Here is a 17,611-nt window from a genome sequence, read left to right on the forward strand (position 1 = left end):
TAAACTGCAGCTAGTCTGATTCAAATTGATTTAAGGGCAGTTCAACTCATGACACTAAACATGAGACTAATTTACACGTTTGTTGACTTTCTGTACAGTTTCTCAAAAGTGTTAATGTACTCTCAGCTGTAATGAACCTCTTTGCTTAGTGATATGCAGAAGAAAACTCTGAATCCCAACTATCACCATATTAATAGCATTGAAATGAAAACCCAAGAGACTCACCCAGCAGCTGAACGACTCACTCACCATCCCTCTGTTTGTCCTTAACTGTCACCTGTATTCAACCACTAATTATCAGTTCAGCATTCATTACTCAGAAGAAGCAAAGGTTTAAAACCTAATACAACTCAATGCTGATATCGTTCAGACAATACTGGCTCCTTTTTAATTGTGGTGTGCATTGAAGTCTGAAAACTCCCCTGGAATCTTTAAATAAAAATGCATGAATTTGGAGACCACTTACTGAATGTACTTTGAGGGTTCGCTGGCTTTTTAACATGATATAGCCTATACATGATATATAGTTGTAGCACATTTGTAAAAGCTTGCACGTGAAGAGCTGCAGGTCAAGGAACCAAAAAGTACTGCATCTACCTGTGAGTAGATTAATAGAAAAAGGGAACTTCACCGTACAGACATCCACACTGCATTGATTTGTTGTGAATTGACTGCACCTTAATAAATAGAACGTCATCTCTAGACTACATTCGTATCATACTTTGTTCTTTGTGACAGTGTTTTAGCACTTTCAGGTGCAGGTGCTTTTGTGTTGCAGCTTAAGCATTTGTCCCCAGGCCTGTCTGTGGCCTCTGGGAGCATTTGGCACTGTTGCATCAGAAAGACCAAACTGTTCTGTGTCATAACAGTGCACCTTACTGAATCTCAGGTGTCTAAGACAGGTTAACATGTCAAAATATGCACTTTATACTGCTGAACACCAAAGAAAAAAATGATTTCCAAAGTATACTTTTTTTTTTAGTCTTGAGTAACTTTCACTAAAAGCCATCTGCAGTTTATATAAAATTTAGCTACACAAACAACTTAACTTAATGATCTTATTTCATGATATAGCTGAGTGCCACCATGTCTTATTAAGGGAATTAAATGTATGTTTGCTGCAACAATGTAATGCACACATTGTACACTATGCCCTGCATATAGCTGAAAAAGAAATCTGATACACCAATTAATAATCTCCATGTGCAGGGCATCAGCAGTCACTAAAGACGATGTTATATTTGAGTCCAGGCTTTAACTCTGAGCATAACCTGGGGCTCTGACTGGTTTGTGAGTTTAGAGTGAGTAATACGCTGATTCATCAAGGTTAAAAAAGGGTCAGATTTCTGGAACTTAAAACTCTGGGTTCAACTTAGATCATCAGACATTTGGATCTGTGCTGCTGAGGGATTTGAATAGTGAATGGATCAGTTCAATTCGTTTCTTTAGATTTCACCTTTTTTCCTCAACATTTGCTTAAATGTATCAAAACATTTCAATAAATCAATTCATATTAAGTAAAAAAAAGCTTGCAACCCATTTAATAGCAGAATATATTTATTAATAAATAGAATAAATAAATACACTAAACTTGTGCTAATATAGCACTTTTCTAGTCTTTGACCACTCGAAGCCATGTTCAAAACGGTTCTGTGTTTGTGTTTTGCTTTTGCAAATATTGGCACATGACTTGACATCGTCATATGTTGAAGCAACTATGATTAATTAAAAAAAGCAAAGTGAATTATTTGTATGCATTTCCATTTCCAGAGCTTTGTTACATCATATTACATACATATATTAGTCATTTCACTCAGCGATACAGTCTTGAGTTGGTTGGATCAAAATTTCACATTATTTTATCGTATTTTTAATAGGTCTTTACCTTACAAGGTGTTCATTTGAAAACCGCTTTAATCTGGTCATCGTACTTTACCCCATTCCCCTAAAACACCTCTGCTCTCTATACACAGCTGCTGCCCTCCCATGCTGTCCTCATCAGCAGCAGGTCAAGTCCAAATCCTATTCTTTCCCCCTCGCCATTTACTTTGCACGGCAGGTGCGTCAGAGAGGGTTGTGAATGATGATGTAGCTTATCTCGAGTGTTTTGACAAGGTTAAAAAAGATTGCATCTTGTCCAGGATGATATTTCATGTGAAGCTCTGTCATGTTGTTCAAGACAAGAAGTAGGCAAAAGGCTTTTGATATTTACCTCTTTCTCTAAGTTACATAACACAGATAGATTAAACCACAAATTACTCAACATTGCATGACAGAATCGTTTCTAAAGTAAAAGGGTAGCTTCTGAGTCTTTTTGGTCTGATGCAATCACACCTTTTGTCCTGTAGTATTAGATCAAAACATAGCATTTATAGTTTATTTTCTCTGAATGGATGTTCAGCTTCATCAGTTGTTTATTTTAGTTTGCAGTTGATGTGAGGTATGATGTAAAACAACATAATTTTCAATTTGTCACAATGAAATAGGGTACCTATGTAGCTTCTCACATATAACTATAGGCTATAGTGGTTTAAATAAACACAAAAATAAAAAAGACATGGTGTAGGCTGTGACAACAAGAGGTAGTTTAATGAAAAGTCAGGTTGCTCCTTTGCTTCTTTTAGAGCTCTTTTTGTTTGTGTGTGTGCGTGAGTGTATCGCCCTACTTTTTTTGGTAAAGCATGTGATCAGTCCCTTCACGAGGCAGGTAGAAAGTTAGGGCACAATGTCATCCATATAAAAAGAATTAAAGCTAGGTAACATTGTGTCATCTATTTTGTCATGTTTACACAGCTGTTGTTGATGCCTGGCTAATCAGTGGCATGTGAGCTTGGAGGGCACAACAAAGTGCATTGATCTACATTATTTCGCAATTATTCATCAGAAGTGTGCTATTATGCCAAAAAAGTTAGATATTGAAATTATATTCAGAAGTGTAAGACAGACTAACCTTTGAAAGCTGATAATGCTCCAAGTCAATAATTGCCTAAGTTAGGAGATAAAAGAGACGGGGAGCGGGGGGATAAAGAATCCTGTCTTCGAAAGGTGCACTGCTCCTGTGTTTACTGTCGAAAGCAACTGTTTACCAACTCTTTCTAACCTTCCAGGTTAACTTACTATTTCTAAACTGCAACGTTTCTTTACTCTTTCTAAACTTCCAGGTAAGAAACACCTGGGAGAGATCCCTGTGTGTGTAGTTGATATTTTTTTGCAGTATATTTCTGAAGATTTGTGTTGTTATACCCATGTGGTACCCAGTCAGCCCCTTGATGCCTTGTGTTGGTTAGCCTTAAGCGATAATGCCATAGTAACTGGAAACAGAGGAGATGCAAATGTGCTCCATGGAGACAGCTCACTGCCTCGAGTCAACCCCCTCTGACAAGCGTTTCTCTCTAACCTGCAAGGCCACAGGGACTGATGGAAGTCACTAACTTGTCTAGACTAAACTGTGGCAGTCCCGTGGGGTGCACAAATCAGCCTTCAACTCTCAGGTGAAGAGGGATGATGCAAGGGGAACAAGAAATGAACTCATTCAGAGGGTAAATCAAGCTAGTGGAAGAATTTAGGTTAATGATATTGCTGGTCTGCTTTATTCTTACTTTAGACTGTAAATCCTTGATGTGAATTCGCAGTGTTTCTCCAGTGTTTTAGTTTTTAAGTTTCATGATGCTGTACGATATACTGTAATGCTACCTGGCGGAAACGAAAAGTCATGTATTACAAAAATTTACTTTGAATTTTTCCAAGCCAAACATTTTGGATTGGGTAAAGAAACGTTTGAGAATGGAAATTTGGAATTTGCCCCATCCCCACAAATCGCTGCACTGGAACCTGCTCTGCATTTTGCCACAGATTCTGCCATAACCAAATAAAAGATCTGAAAAGAGTTCAATATGTACTGACAGGAAGACACACTGTAGTAGTTGGCAACGAGTCTAGGTGTCTAGGCGCCTCTTGAGCCAGCATTTCTAATATAGCGACCACTATCAATGGGGTTCAAAACTCAACTGCGAATGACATCACTGAGACAATATCCAGTTTTATTCAGTCTAAGAGAAATGTTTGCACAAAGCTTAACATCAATTTGTTTATTTAGTGTGCTAACTTAAGAGCATGTAAGCATTTTGTCTTAGTTAACATTAAGATTGAAAAAATAAATAAATAAAAAACTACTGCCCTATGTTGATTGATAAAGACTAAGTCTAAAAACAGTCTGTTGTCCAGCAATTGGAAGTGTTTTATTCAAAATGATCAATTGTTGGTTTTAGTGTAGCAGTAGCCTATGACTGTGACACCAGTGTTGGGCAAACAACTTAACAGAAGTTATTGGTCATAGTTACTTGTTACCTTTTAAAAAATTTAATTGAATTACCAACAAAATTACTTTTTCATTAATGTAATTGGTTACATTCTTGTTAAATCATAAAATATGTAAACGAATTCAAATGTTGAGCGGGTTTTACTTTGGGATGTAACACTTCACTTGTTCTCAGTGAGGATGAAGTGGTGCCTGCATTTTCACCTTGAAAACACCAGTTTTAACTCTACAGACTGCTTCGAGCTTGTTGCATCTGGTTCTCTCGTGTGGCTGTTAGCGGCATGTTGAGGTTTATAACTGTACCTTTTATCGTTATTTTTATGTCTGTGTGTCTAAGGTGAACATCAATTAACCATTTTGAACAACCCAAATTTAAAATATGAACTTGACATATTTCAAAATGACCTTTCAGAAAAAAATCCCTACAGTGGTGTGAACATGTGTCAGTCATTTGGGGGTTAGCTGTCACATGTGACAACTGGAAGAGAAGAGAAGGAGAGAAGACATGGTCAGGAGTAATAATAGATAAACCAGGCATGGCTACATGATGCTGAGGGCAGTGAGGCAGGTGATGCTGGCACATTATTAAATTAGGGGTACTGCGAAGGACTTTTATATCAACTACTGTACTTTGACTCATCACCAAGACATTCACCCCAGCTGAAACAGAGATCAGCTGTCCGAGAGTGGCTGGGTGCAAATCACCACGGCAGGTTTTTATCCAAGAGTTGGAGCTGCAGTTTGAGAAGTATGCATTTCACACAAAATTGGACTGAAAAAGAAAAAGGAATGGTTCAAAAACTTCTTAAAGCAGCATCTCTTTTTTTTCTTCTTTTTTGACAGTCTGCAGATATCGTTAGGATCAGTCTTTAAGTTTGATCAGTGCTGTATTCAGTGACTTTTTCAAGCTGGCTGATAAACATTTTACTTATCCTGACTTCAGTGTTCACTTTCAAAAAAATAAAACAAAACATAATTTCGTCCTTGTTTAATTAGATACGAAATTTGACAATGACATGAATGCAAAATATATACATGAGACTTAGGTCTTTCCTCTGGTACACATATGTTTTTAACCTGATGTACTGATTCAAATAAATAAACAAGAGTGGGCAAAATGCGACAACAAGCCCGGGTCTCCCCAACAGTGTCCATTTATTATACAGTCCATGGTTTTAGTTGACTGAAAAATATTATGTTGCCCTTTTATCTCAAGTCAACAGTAAAACGTCCTTCTGTTTTACTGCTGTTTTCTGTTTTTATCAGTTTTTCTGTGGAAAACAAAACAAGCATGTGTGATGAAATAAAAAAATAGGTTCTATGCAAAGCACAGTCTTTTATTCCTTGTGTAACTTGAACCCTCACTATTAACATGATGTGGCCTGTACACTTAGTCAAATTCATGTGAGATGAGGAAGCTTTTCCTTCACACTTTGTTCTTGTCATTTTTTTTAAATGGTACCAAAACCCCAGCCTTTTCCACTAAGCTATGGTATTGTTGAAGCTAATACCATGTGGAAATAGTGGTAGTAATGACTGAAAAAAATACTATTTCAGAGTGATTTAACATTGTCATTAAGTGGTGTTTTACATGTTAATATGAGTGGTAAATAACTAAATTGTGAGGCATGATAATGGATAGAAGAGATGGCAAAACACAGTTTTACCCCTTCTTACCTTTTGAGGTAATGGCTAACCTGATTTTAATTTTGGTTGGCCAAAGTCAACCATTAACTACATTAGGATGAGGTCAGTGCATGGTGGGCTGAGCTGGATACTTCCTCCCCATGAATGTTAAACCTGAGCAATTTAAAGACATGTTGTGCTTATATTCCCAATAAATGCTGATTAATGGGCTTGTAACATACCCTTACACCATGTTTCTTTAAAGAGAGTGGATGTCTAACCATGCCATCACTTTGGACCCCAGTCATAAGACAAATCCAAACCATTGTGTCAAGAGAACTCAGTCAGTGTTGGCTATTGTTAAAAATGTCATCTTTTTTTCTTTTGTTAGATATGAAAGAGTTGGATATATCTGACTTCTCCCTTCCCTTTGAAATGAGGTGTATGGCTTAATTTATCAATAATTCATCTGTATGATCAAGTTCATTTGAAGCAAACGAGACCATCAGGAGCAGGACTGATTGTTTCTGTTAATGGAAATATAAATGCTCCAACCGCTGCTATGGATACTGAGTGCTAAATGAACAGTCCATTTCCACAGCCAAGAGTCATAATGATTAAATGTTTGTTGAAGAAAGGAATTTAGAAATGTTTGTTTAAAACGTCTTTGCTGTTCTGTCCACATGGCATGTCTGAATTAACAGAGAGACTTTATCACAGGGGTTTAGAAAGCCTCTTAATAAATCCTTGCATTAGTTTGTTTCTTTTTGTTCATTTTGTATAAAACTGTGATCAAAACTGTATAGTTAAATTTGAACAAACTCATCTATTACCACTTTCCAGGAATGCAACTAAGGTAATTTATGTCAGAAGTGACTTAATTTGCCAAACAAAACAAAACAAAACAAAACAGAACAGAACTATAAATACATAGCCAGTTTTACTTTTATTGGATTGAACTAATCAGAAAACCCATTCTTACTTTTATTAGTAACCGGGGAATATCATAGAGGAATGCATCTCTTGTTTGATGGGAACGTACAAGGACGGTAACCCAGAAAAAGCTGCCTGTAAAACAGGTTGAGTCTGACTTTTGTGTATCTGAACTAATCGATAAGTACTCAGTGCTCATTTCAAGGTGGCATCAGCTGCCAGCAGGCCTGGCATGTGGGACAAAGCCAATAAAAGTGAGGATGTGAGCAGTGTGGAAACATCACATGTGCGTCGAAAACAAATCGTGGATTGACAGAGAGTAAGTCTCCGCCTATTGATCAAAGACCATCCTCCTCCCTTTTGTCTTGTCTTCAGTCGGTTAACTTCACCCAAAGCCGCGTTGACTCTGCGAGAGACGCTCTGACGTGCACCCTTTTCATTTCGTGGGAGTTTTGTACACACGGACTGACAGAGTCGACAAGAGGAAGTTTTGGTGCATGGATTCGTCGTTAAAAGTTATCACACCAGAAAGGTAAGAAAACATTTGATTCGGCTAATAATGCAGTGTCCAAATGAACAGGTAGCTATCATTATACAAATATTGAAACACATACCTACAGTGCGAACCCACTATGGTGTCCTTTAAGGCGGCATGGTATGACATATCATGAACCACCCCCAATGAAACTAGTGCGAAACATCCTTGTGTGAAAGTGTGTGTTTTTAGCCCACAATGTGGTTTTGATCTCCGGCGCATTCACTGCCTGTATGGAAATTACTGGCACTGTGTAAGAGCACTCGCGCGTTTAATATTTCCATATGATCTGCGCCTTATGTTGACTTGGGAAAAGTCTCGCTGCCAACACAAAGCGAAACGTTTTGCTTTCCCCTGCATGGAGTCGCATTATAACTCTACTGCCTGTCAGAGAAAGCGTGTTTCTAGACGTGATTTCATGTGATCGATTTTATTGACTTCAAAGTCAATAAGAACTCGGCAATACCTTTATTTAATTTGTAACTTTAACACTCGATAGAATGAGTTACTTAATAACAATCTTCTCACGTGCTTTTGAGTGTTTGACTGACGGTTTGGACGGTTGAAGACACCACATGTAACCCGCAAAGAGGAAGGAGAGTGCGGACACACACACACACACACACACACACACACACACACACACACACACACACACACACACACACACACACACACACACACACACACACACACTGCAGCTATCAGCTCTGCACAGCTTCCTCCTCTCAAAAAACCACACATTTCATCTCAGTCTGCAGATATAGGCCTAGGTATCTTTGGTACATTAAGGTGTAAACAGGATACACTGATCTCATCTGGTAGCACCCAGAGATCAGGGTTTAAAGTGGTTTTTGTGGAGTTACACTCACACTCTTTGGTGCTTAATTCTTTCCATCCTTATCACAGACTAAAGATTTGCAATAGATATTATCACTTCTTCATCTTTTTTAGCCAGAAGCTCTTTTCTTAGTTACGAATGGAAAGGCTTTGGGGATGTTTAGCATATGACGACACTTGACCTTTTTCTAAAATGAAGTGGTACAAAAAGGATTTAAAGTGGCTTGTAAAACTGGGTTACACCTTCCCAGGTCCTTGTTATAGACTTCCAGTGTTCTGTCTCCTAAGCTAAGAGTCACATCCATGTTTGCCACAAGTTTTCAAGTAACTTTAAGAGAAGTGCATGCAAAAACAAAACTGCGTGACTGAAGGTTAGTGGTCAATTACATGCAGAATTGAAACCAAACATTGCACTTCAGTATTTGGTCTCTTGACAGACATTAGACATGAAGGACGTGTTGGATCAGGTTTGATCCCGTCTGATGTCAAGTGAAACTCAAGCTCTTTGGTGTGATGACTCATTCTTTTACAATCTAAACCAACAGTAATTCAATCCTACGGCAGTTTGGAGTACTCTTGTTATGATATTTATATAATTTTTTTTCTTTAGTTTTGTTTGACAGAACAGCTAAAGTGAAACAGGTAATATGTGGAGGATAGAGCTGGGTGTTGCACCGGATCTTTGTAAGGGTCAAGGGCTTTCCCTCTGCACATGGGGCTTCAGATCCACTGACTGTGCTAAATCAGGGCCCATGGAATTCATATTTTATTCAACTGTAAAGTGAGCTTTGGTTTGTGTTTGTAGCCTCTGATAGATCAGTCACATTTATATCTTGAGGAAATGTCTTTCTTAGCCTCCCTCGTTTACCAACATAACTTGCATTAAGTTGTGAATCAGCCTCTCCACATCTCCACCCACACACGGACACGCTTACACAACTTTAGGACACTTATTGAATTTTGCTTCCTTCACTGTGCATCAGCTGATGCGACCATGTGATAAACCGCAAAATTCGCAACCGTTTCAAATAATGCCTTTAAGCTAAGTAGTTATCAAATAACTTGAGAGTGTATTCAAGCTTATCAAATTGCAGATCCCCTGAAGTACTCCAGCATGAAATTTAAATGATAAATGTAAGTCTTTAATGCTGTTTCTATTTTATTTGTTCTCAGGTCTGGAGCCATTTCAAAACACTGTCAGAGCAAAGTTACTACATGATGAGCAGCCAATCCATTCAGAGCCCCGCAGGCTCATTTTTAGAAAGAAAGATGCCATTGTATGACGGGACAAGACTGTCAAAACCAAATATTATTCCAGATATGCGGGGCATGCCGACTCTGCAGTATAGCGGGGCCTATTTAACGTATGACCCGAAAGGGAAGGAAGCCGTAGGGTTCACTCCATGGAGCAACACGAAGACCTCTCTGCTCATTGCCAGAAATCCTGTGAGTCACCTCTCTGGCATGGAAGGACAAAACCACATAATTTACAGGCAAGACAGCAAATCGTCAGAGGAAGGCCATTCTTCCTCTCTGCATCACGCTGCAGTGAAACAGGGGTTCACACTTTACTCTAAAAATCCTGGGATGAGCAGCCCCGTAACTGCCACAGCGGCGGCTGGCAGGAAACAAAAACATGGAGGTGAGACTTCATCGCCACCGTCTGAAAAGCCTGTTTATCTTGCAATTCCCAGGCCAATTTATGGACTCAACCCTTGTTGTAATGAGCTGGGTTGTGTGATAAGGCATCAGTACAGCATGGAGCATGGCCCTCTGAGGATACCAAACCCTGTGTACGAGCATGAGTTGATGCAAACTGATGCTGAAAGAGCAAAGGCTCATGATGCACTGCTGCAACAGAGGAGCTTACAGCTTGAGCCTGGTGCAGAGGCACTGAAGAGGATGACAGTGGGGACGTACAGCCCTAGTAGAGTGAGGACCTTCCCTGCAATGATTGATCCAAACTGCAGCAGCTACCCCTGCGCCCTGCCCCATACTGTGTTTGGTTCTTTGAGTGAGCAGAGCCAGCGATTACAGACTTCTCCCAAAGTCTTCCCCAGTTTCTACCCCTCCCATCCTCCATACGAGCATATGACCTCAGAGGTTTATCAGAAACACTCTCCCATGTCCAAATATGGCCAGATAGCACAGCACCCAGTGTTTTACTACCCCCAGGCAAATGTGGAGGTAGAAAACAGGACACCGTGTAAAGACACTGGCAGTAAGCAGAGGGAAGAAGTCCCTGTGATTCTTAAGCACAAAATCCCACACCACAGAGAGCATTACATGGTGCCTCACTTGCTTCACGGTGAAATTCCTCCACCTTTGTCAAATGAAGCTTTGCATAATCATCCAGTCATGAGGAGCTTTGACCAGACAACTTCTAGATTTCATTCAAATCCAAGCCATTTGAGAGACATATTGAACTCTAATCGTGTAAATGGTTCTCAGTCAACTCATTACTTAGATCTCACTATGCCATCTGCAACCAACCTGCATAAAGACAAACCCAGTACAAGCCTATCACAGACCAATTTCCCGTTCCTACACTTAGATCAAAACAGTCCCCCTCGGCACATAAGCCAACCCAGCATCACAACACCTGTCAATCAAGTGCACAGATTTTTTCCCCCACCGCTCCCTGACCTGCACGTAAACCCGCCTGTGCTGGACTATTCCCCCCTTGAAGCCCAGGTTAGATGTCCAATTCAAGCAAAAGGCCTATCTGTTTCCCAAGGAGCATGGCTTCCACAGTCACTGCACCACAAGTCAGGTCAAATTCATCCAGTTGTTGCAGGTTTCCCAAAACTTATTTTGTCTCCTGGTGTTGCACCAGAAAAAAAAGACAGTCCCATGCAGAGGCCAGGCTCTGCCTCAGCTAGAGGGTGTCTGAAACGAAGCGTATCCCAGTCATCTTCTCCTGAGATAATAAAAGAGGAGGACAGGGAGTTATGTGAGGTGGAACTCCTCAAGAAGAGACAAAAGCTGAAAATGGAGAGTGTAAAACAGAAAGATCGAGCTGATTGTCCTCCTATGCCAGTTATTGACAATGTTTTCAGTCTGGCGCCTTACCAAGCGCACTGTCAGGCCCCTGGACTGTTATTTACTGACAGAGTGTCTCAGAGGACCACCCAGTCACCTCGGCTCAGGGAGGTCAAAAGCAAGGCAGACATCAAAGAGAAAAAGTCACATGGAGATGAGCAGCAGCCTGTTGTTTGTGCAGCTTCCAAAGAAACTGATCCAGGTACCCCAGCTGATAGACTTCACTCAGAAATGCCTGACATAAAACCTGTCAAAGTGGAAAAAGTAGATCCATCAGACACAGAAAACTCTGACAAGACTTGTGTCATCCAAAAGGATTGCTGTGAAGTAAGAATAAAGAAAGAGTCAGAAGATACTGGATTGTCCAACAGAGTGCCTATGCTGGTGATAAAAAAAGTTGATCCTGATGAATATGAGCATAAACCATCAAAAGAAGAGCAAAATCCAACTCCCGAAGAGCCTAAACATTGTAAAGAGACAGCAAAGATGGACTCCTCTTCTGTTGGTGATGCATCAGTCCTGCATCCTACATCAGGCACTGCACCTCAACGACCTGAGGACAGACTGAAATTCAAAAATATTCCTCCCCAGTGTCTAAAACTTTCCAAATACAACATCCTTTTCAATGGAACAAACCACTCTCGTCCTGTTCTGCCTCCAGAAAACACACCTGTAATACAAAGAACTGAGGCTGTACCAAAACTTAAGCCCCAAACACCAGTCCGCCAGCACTTCTATGAGTTGCACCAGTCCCTCTGCAAGCTCGTATCTAAATCTGTGCTGTCCTCTTCAAAGCAAGACCTCAAAACCTGGCTGTCTCAGCTTGAGCTGAGTGAACCAGAGTCTCCAACAGCCAAAGTCAAGAAGGTGTCTTGTCTGTTGGGGATTAAAGCCAGAGAGGTCTGGATCAATGAGGAGCTGAAACGAGCTCTTCAAAAGCTGCTAGAGCGATTGAGAGAGTACACTGCTCAGGAGCGCTGTCCTTTTCCGCATGTCATGCGGACCGGGGCGGTGTTCCTCCCCATGCTGGTGGTGAAGGAACTACTATTTCCAACCGTCCAGGGCAGCTTCATAGATCAGGTCCTGCAGGAGCACAACGTGAAGCTGCGACCCACCACGCTGTCTGAAGAGAAAATCCTCATCCAGCTCCACAAACGGGCCTGCTCATCCAGGCTCAGGAGACTGATGTCTCTGAAACACCTACCGGACATCTACTTGGATGTGGTCAACCTGATGTACTACACCTGTGTCTGCAACCGCCTTGGTGAGTGCAAGCTTGTGTCAGGGTTAGGAGGAGTGTGATTTAAATGTGAAGCACTGACAAAAGAAGCGAGAGAAGCTTCAATGCAGCACTGGCTCTAGATTTTGTAGTTTTTACCCTTTCAAGATATTTTTGACGTTTTTTTGTAATGATGGTTGCTCAAACAAGAGGTGTTGCAAAGAGTAACAACTCTGATAAGTTACCTTCTCCATCACGCAGTAACATGCCCCCTGCTGAAGCAGCCATGAAGGAAAAGTGATCTTAAAACAATGTGTAGCTGAATTATTAAACTCAAATAAAATTTTTCCAAACATGGTAAAAAATAAATAAGTGAAATATGTTCCAGTACTCAGAAGATTTCAACCAATCCAATCAAATCAAACAAGCTGGACCGCATACTAGTCACACACCATAACACGTCAAATATTTTTTGAGGTCATTCATTCAGAAAATATGTTGCTTTAATGCTTGGTCATGCCAAAAGGAAGTGTTCTCATCATTGTATGTAGAAATTCATGTGAACTGCTTCGACAGTCCTGTTTCGTAAATTCCTTGGAAACATTTTTGTCTGTATCTATGAGATACTAACAACACGACCAACACAGCAGCAGCAGCACTTCCTGCTTTTCTGTGTCAGTTTACAGATTTTGAACAGAGTGTGATATACTCTGTCTTCTGGTTTATATTTTACAGATTTATTTTTTGACTATGAAACTTGATGTATTCTGTTTAACTTAACGTTCTTAACTATTCCTCTTTCTCTATTATTTGCCCCTGTTGAATTTAAAAAATGAAAGAAAGAAGAATGGCGAATAAAAAAAAATTCCAATATAAAATCCATTTATTTTTTTACAGAATCAACCTCATCTGGTGGCCTAAAGACAGCCCAGGTATACTTACCTTTTGCTTTGACCCCCAATCTCACTCCTCTGCTCTTCTGATTAGACAGCAGAACACTTCTGCTTCTTTCAGGGACTAATCACGATAATTTGCATGATTGCATTGCAATTTCTATGGGATGATGGTGGGGGGGCTTTTCATTAAGTGTGAAAAACATAGTTGTTTTGTGGCTCATCATCTTTGGACTGACCACTTCCCTCAAAAGTGCTGTTCAGTCACAGAGGGAAGTGAACCGAAACAAGACATTTTCTGTGAGAAAACGTACATACCAAGAACTAGGTCTGATATATTCTGTATTTCTGATGTTGTCAACAAATTCCATGAAAAGAAAAGAAACAACCACATATTTCTGTTTTTCTTAGTATTGTCTCTTTGACACGTAGCTTCCCTTTTTTAAGGCTCGAAGTTTTCAGAAACAGACTGTTTTGCCAAATGTTCCTTGAGTGACATGTTCGCAGGGCTTTGAGTAGGGATGTCCCGATATTACATTTTCACTTTCTATACGATACCGATACTGCAGCATTGAGTATTGGCCGATACCGATATTAATCTGATACGATATCAGCATTAAACATGCATACTTTTATTACTTATTTTGTAGTATGTCTGTCATGTTAGAAAAGGCTTGATTAAGTGATATTATTCAAACAAAGAACAGTAGTCAGCAACAGTAGGTATAAGGAAAAACTGACCCATTTATTATTAACCAATGGGTAACAGAAACTGCTTGTATTGGAGTGCTTATATCGGAGATTTTAGATGCATTTCGATACGATACCGATACTTGTTTTTCTGCTGATATCGGACCGATATCCGATATCAATATCGGACTGGGACACCTCTAGCTATGAGATAATTACTTTATTATACATTATATACAATAAATGGTACTGATTTTCCACTCCATGCAATGTTAAAATTGTACAAAATTAGATAAGAGACACTGAAATTTTTGCTTTTTGAGGTCAGTATGGTAAAAAATTAAATAGAGAAAGAAACGTTCTAAATCTCTTTTTGTTTTCTTTTTTTGGGACAAAGTTAAATTCTTTTTATAATCTCAAAGTTGTGGGAAATGGATTTAAATTCTGTCTTTAAAGTCAGAAAGTCAGTAAAAAATTTAGAGTTTGGACTTTAATCTGTTGTATTTCAGGTCCAATTCTCAGAATTCTGAGAAAAAAATCTGAAAAAAAAATAGCTTTGTGGCTTGACTTTTTTTGTCAGATTTCTGATATTTTTTTCTCATTTTTGCAAATAAAAAAAAAAAAAAGAATTTTGATAATAATTTAAGAAATCTGACTTTTACCATGGAATTCTGTCAAAAGTCATGGAACAGTGTCTCCAGTGAATTAGAATCGAAATTTTGGATAACACAATTATGGCTTTTGTATGTGGCAAGTTTGGTTCTCAGCTCCAGAGTACAGTGAATTATGAACATGTTTTGCGTCATGACCTACGTGTGCGGACATGTATTTTAACTGGAAGGTCCTTGCCAATTTGTAGACTTGTCATTTGATGCAGTTGTGGGTATTTGGCCTTGTTGTGGTGATGTTTGTTTCTTCTTATCTTAGGTATGGTAAAGTGATACTATTAAAAATGGGGAAACCATTAGTTATCATAGGCATCAGCTGGTTCTTTGTATATAGCCTTGTCAGTGTATATGTTGATGTAAATGAAACGCATCATCAGAGGTTCCCATCACATTTTTTTCTATTCAGCAAATATGTTTACTAACTCAGTTGAGCTTGAGAAATTTCCGTTCACTGCTGACTTTATTAACAGTGCACATGGTAGAGTTAACACAAGATTTCCTCTTTTTCTCTTTCTTAAATGCTGTGTCCCTCACTCATGGCTTCCCTAGGAGCAGCTGATTTTTCTCCAGCCTTATTTTCTTTCTCTGTTAAAAAAGAGAGTTCTTTTATTGAGGATAATGCTATCCAACAATATTTTCTGTTATTAATAGAGTAGTGTCTCATTGTATGGGTGTGCTGCATAAGTGCTATGGGAGCATTGATTTTAAACCTGTGTAAGGTGGTGTTGGACTCTGTTGTTTCTGGCTTGCTTTTAGAAGGTTTCTATTTATTTATATTTCTGCATCTGCCTTCTGTATCGAATCACACTGACAGGTTTTTAACTCATAACCTCCCACGTTTCAGCTGCCTTATTTCTGTATGTCATACTTTTCTTTTCTTCATTTTGATGCTCTCCTAATTGCTATATTCCCATTGTTGCAGGATTAGATATTGACAGTCCTGCTAACAGAGAAAAGGATGAAGGTTGTGAAGAAACCGGCAGCTGGAGGAAACCTGTGACTTCAGATATAATGGTGTCACCAGCTTCGCCTGCAGAGTCACACCCGCAGAGACACCCAGACGACCTGGAAACAAGTCTGAACAGGAATCAAATAAAAAGCAGGGTGAGGACCAGTTCAAGGCGTATGTTTCTTGACAACAGTTTGTCTGATGAGGAAAAGGCAGATGACACAGAAACGATTAGAAAGGAGCGCGCTCTGGATGCAGGCCAGGAATCTTCTGTTCCACTGAGTCCAGCTTCTGAGAACTCCTGGACATGTCCTTTAACCTTGGGTGAACTGTCCTCACCTCCGAGTGACACAGAAACAGAACTATCCACAAGCTCTGTTAGTCAGTGCTGGAGACCAGCCAAATCCTCAGTCAGATCCAAAAACTGTTCTGGTGTAGTTCTTAGGCTCAGAAGGATGTTCAGCAAAGATCTAAACAAAAAAAATGCCTGCTACCAAACTGTAACGGACTCTGAGAACTCTCAAGTCCATGATGGGAACAGAGAAGTGAGCAGTGAGATTGAAATACATGGGAGGACTCCCAAGATAACCCACAGGTGGAAGAGAACAGGAAACTTCTACCCTGGCTTGAGACCCCTTCAGAGCTCTTCAGGAAGAAAGCACAGATCGTTTTTAAAGATCAAATACTGCCCCTACCTGTCAGCCTGCCACAGTGCTGAAAACAGGAGGCGATGGGTGCTGCGCTCAGCCGTTCAAAGAGCTCGCAGAGCCATGCGGCTCTACTACCCAGACCTTGTTGGAAAGAGGATTCGTCATCTGTATGAAGAGGATGACAAGTCTGAAGTGTGGTACAGAGGAGAAGTGCTGCGGATCCATGAAGCCCACACAAACCCCTTAAAGACAATATTTGAGGTCAGGTATGACAGCGAGCCAGAGTGGAAGTACTACCTGGAGCTTATGATGGACTATCAGAAAGGCTGGCTCCAAATTGAGGAGTAACGTTCCCACCCAAATGTCCACTGTAGATGCTTGTTTAGTTTTTGCTTTCAACAGTGAATTTGTTAACTCTTTTTCATAATAACTTTAATTGATGAGCTGATGAGCCAAACATATCTTCCTGGCTTCTTTAGGAATGAAGCAGGGATGTTTGTGTGTTGATAACGAGTTCATTCATCTTCACCTGAGAGCTACAGGAAACAATTTAGGAATCAGCCTTAACCAACATTTAGCAGCACCCTTTACATGTGTCATTGTCAACATATCAACCAATGGCATTTCAAGTGTTTCCAGTAATTTAATGGCAGCACTTGAAGACAGCTGTACCGTTTATTTAATGCTCCAAAAACAAATTTCTTAGACTTCGAAAACTTATAAACCTTGAATCTACGGCAGAAAGTGTATGTTTACAGCAACAGATCACAGTTTTTGTTGATCCTCCATAAGAGATAATAAATTTGTACCCTTATGGTTGCTTTATTATTTGAATATGACGCCGAGTACCCTTAAATGAGGAACTCTATCAAGCTAAATCGCTGTGGATCTCTCTACTTTCACTTCCAACCTTTTTTTTAATGATTTTGTAAAAAGATATGTTTCTCAGGCTTATGTTTATAAAATTGTGAAAACAAATCTTGAAGTTTTCAATATAAGTTTGTAATAATTTCACATTTGGTATCATTGAGCTGGATGTATTTTTTTACTTTGGAACCTTTTGATTAAGTTATTTTAATAAAACATTTTTTGATTTAAACATAAAGAAGTCAATCCAGTCCATACATCATGTTAACCCATACAGCGTATTAACTAAGTCTTTAGTAAGAAATATTCTGTATGGTTTGTAAAAAAGAAATTTGCTGAACTTATTTTCTCCCCCACATAACATCAGTGAGAGGTCTTTGA

At 39.6% G+C, this 17,611-nt stretch overlaps 1 protein-coding gene across 1 annotated transcript; it reads left to right on the forward strand.

The window, feature by feature from the left end:
* Window positions 1-6,928: 6,928 nt before the first annotated feature.
* Window positions 6,929-17,414, forward strand: cunh15orf39 (chromosome unknown C15orf39 homolog). The gene is made up of 3 exons (XM_074678548.1): window positions 6,929-7,409; window positions 9,426-12,558; window positions 15,687-17,414. Exons 2-3 carry the CDS (start codon window positions 9,468-9,470, stop codon window positions 16,709-16,711), a joined length of 4,116 nt encoding a protein of 1,371 aa, XP_074534649.1. The 5' UTR covers window positions 6,929-7,409; window positions 9,426-9,467; the 3' UTR covers window positions 16,712-17,414.
* Window positions 17,415-17,611: the final 197 nt, after the last annotated feature.

The sequence above is a fragment of the Halichoeres trimaculatus genome, unplaced genomic scaffold (genome assembly GCF_033239565.1).
Source record: "Halichoeres trimaculatus isolate MK-OKI-2021-1 unplaced genomic scaffold, fHalTri1.1 fHalTri1_scaffold_10, whole genome shotgun sequence".
In the NCBI taxonomy this organism is placed as follows: domain Eukaryota; kingdom Metazoa; phylum Chordata; class Actinopteri; order Labriformes; family Labridae; genus Halichoeres; species Halichoeres trimaculatus.

Coding starts and splice junctions, on each gene's coding strand:
- cunh15orf39 (XM_074678548.1), top strand. CDS start 9,468: ATGATGAGCAGCCAATCCATTCAGAGCCCCGCAGGCTCATTTTTAGAA. Junction 12,559..15,686: donor CTGTGTCTGCAACCGCCTTG/GTGAGTGCAAGC, acceptor CCATTGTTGCAG/GATTAGATATTGACAGTCCT.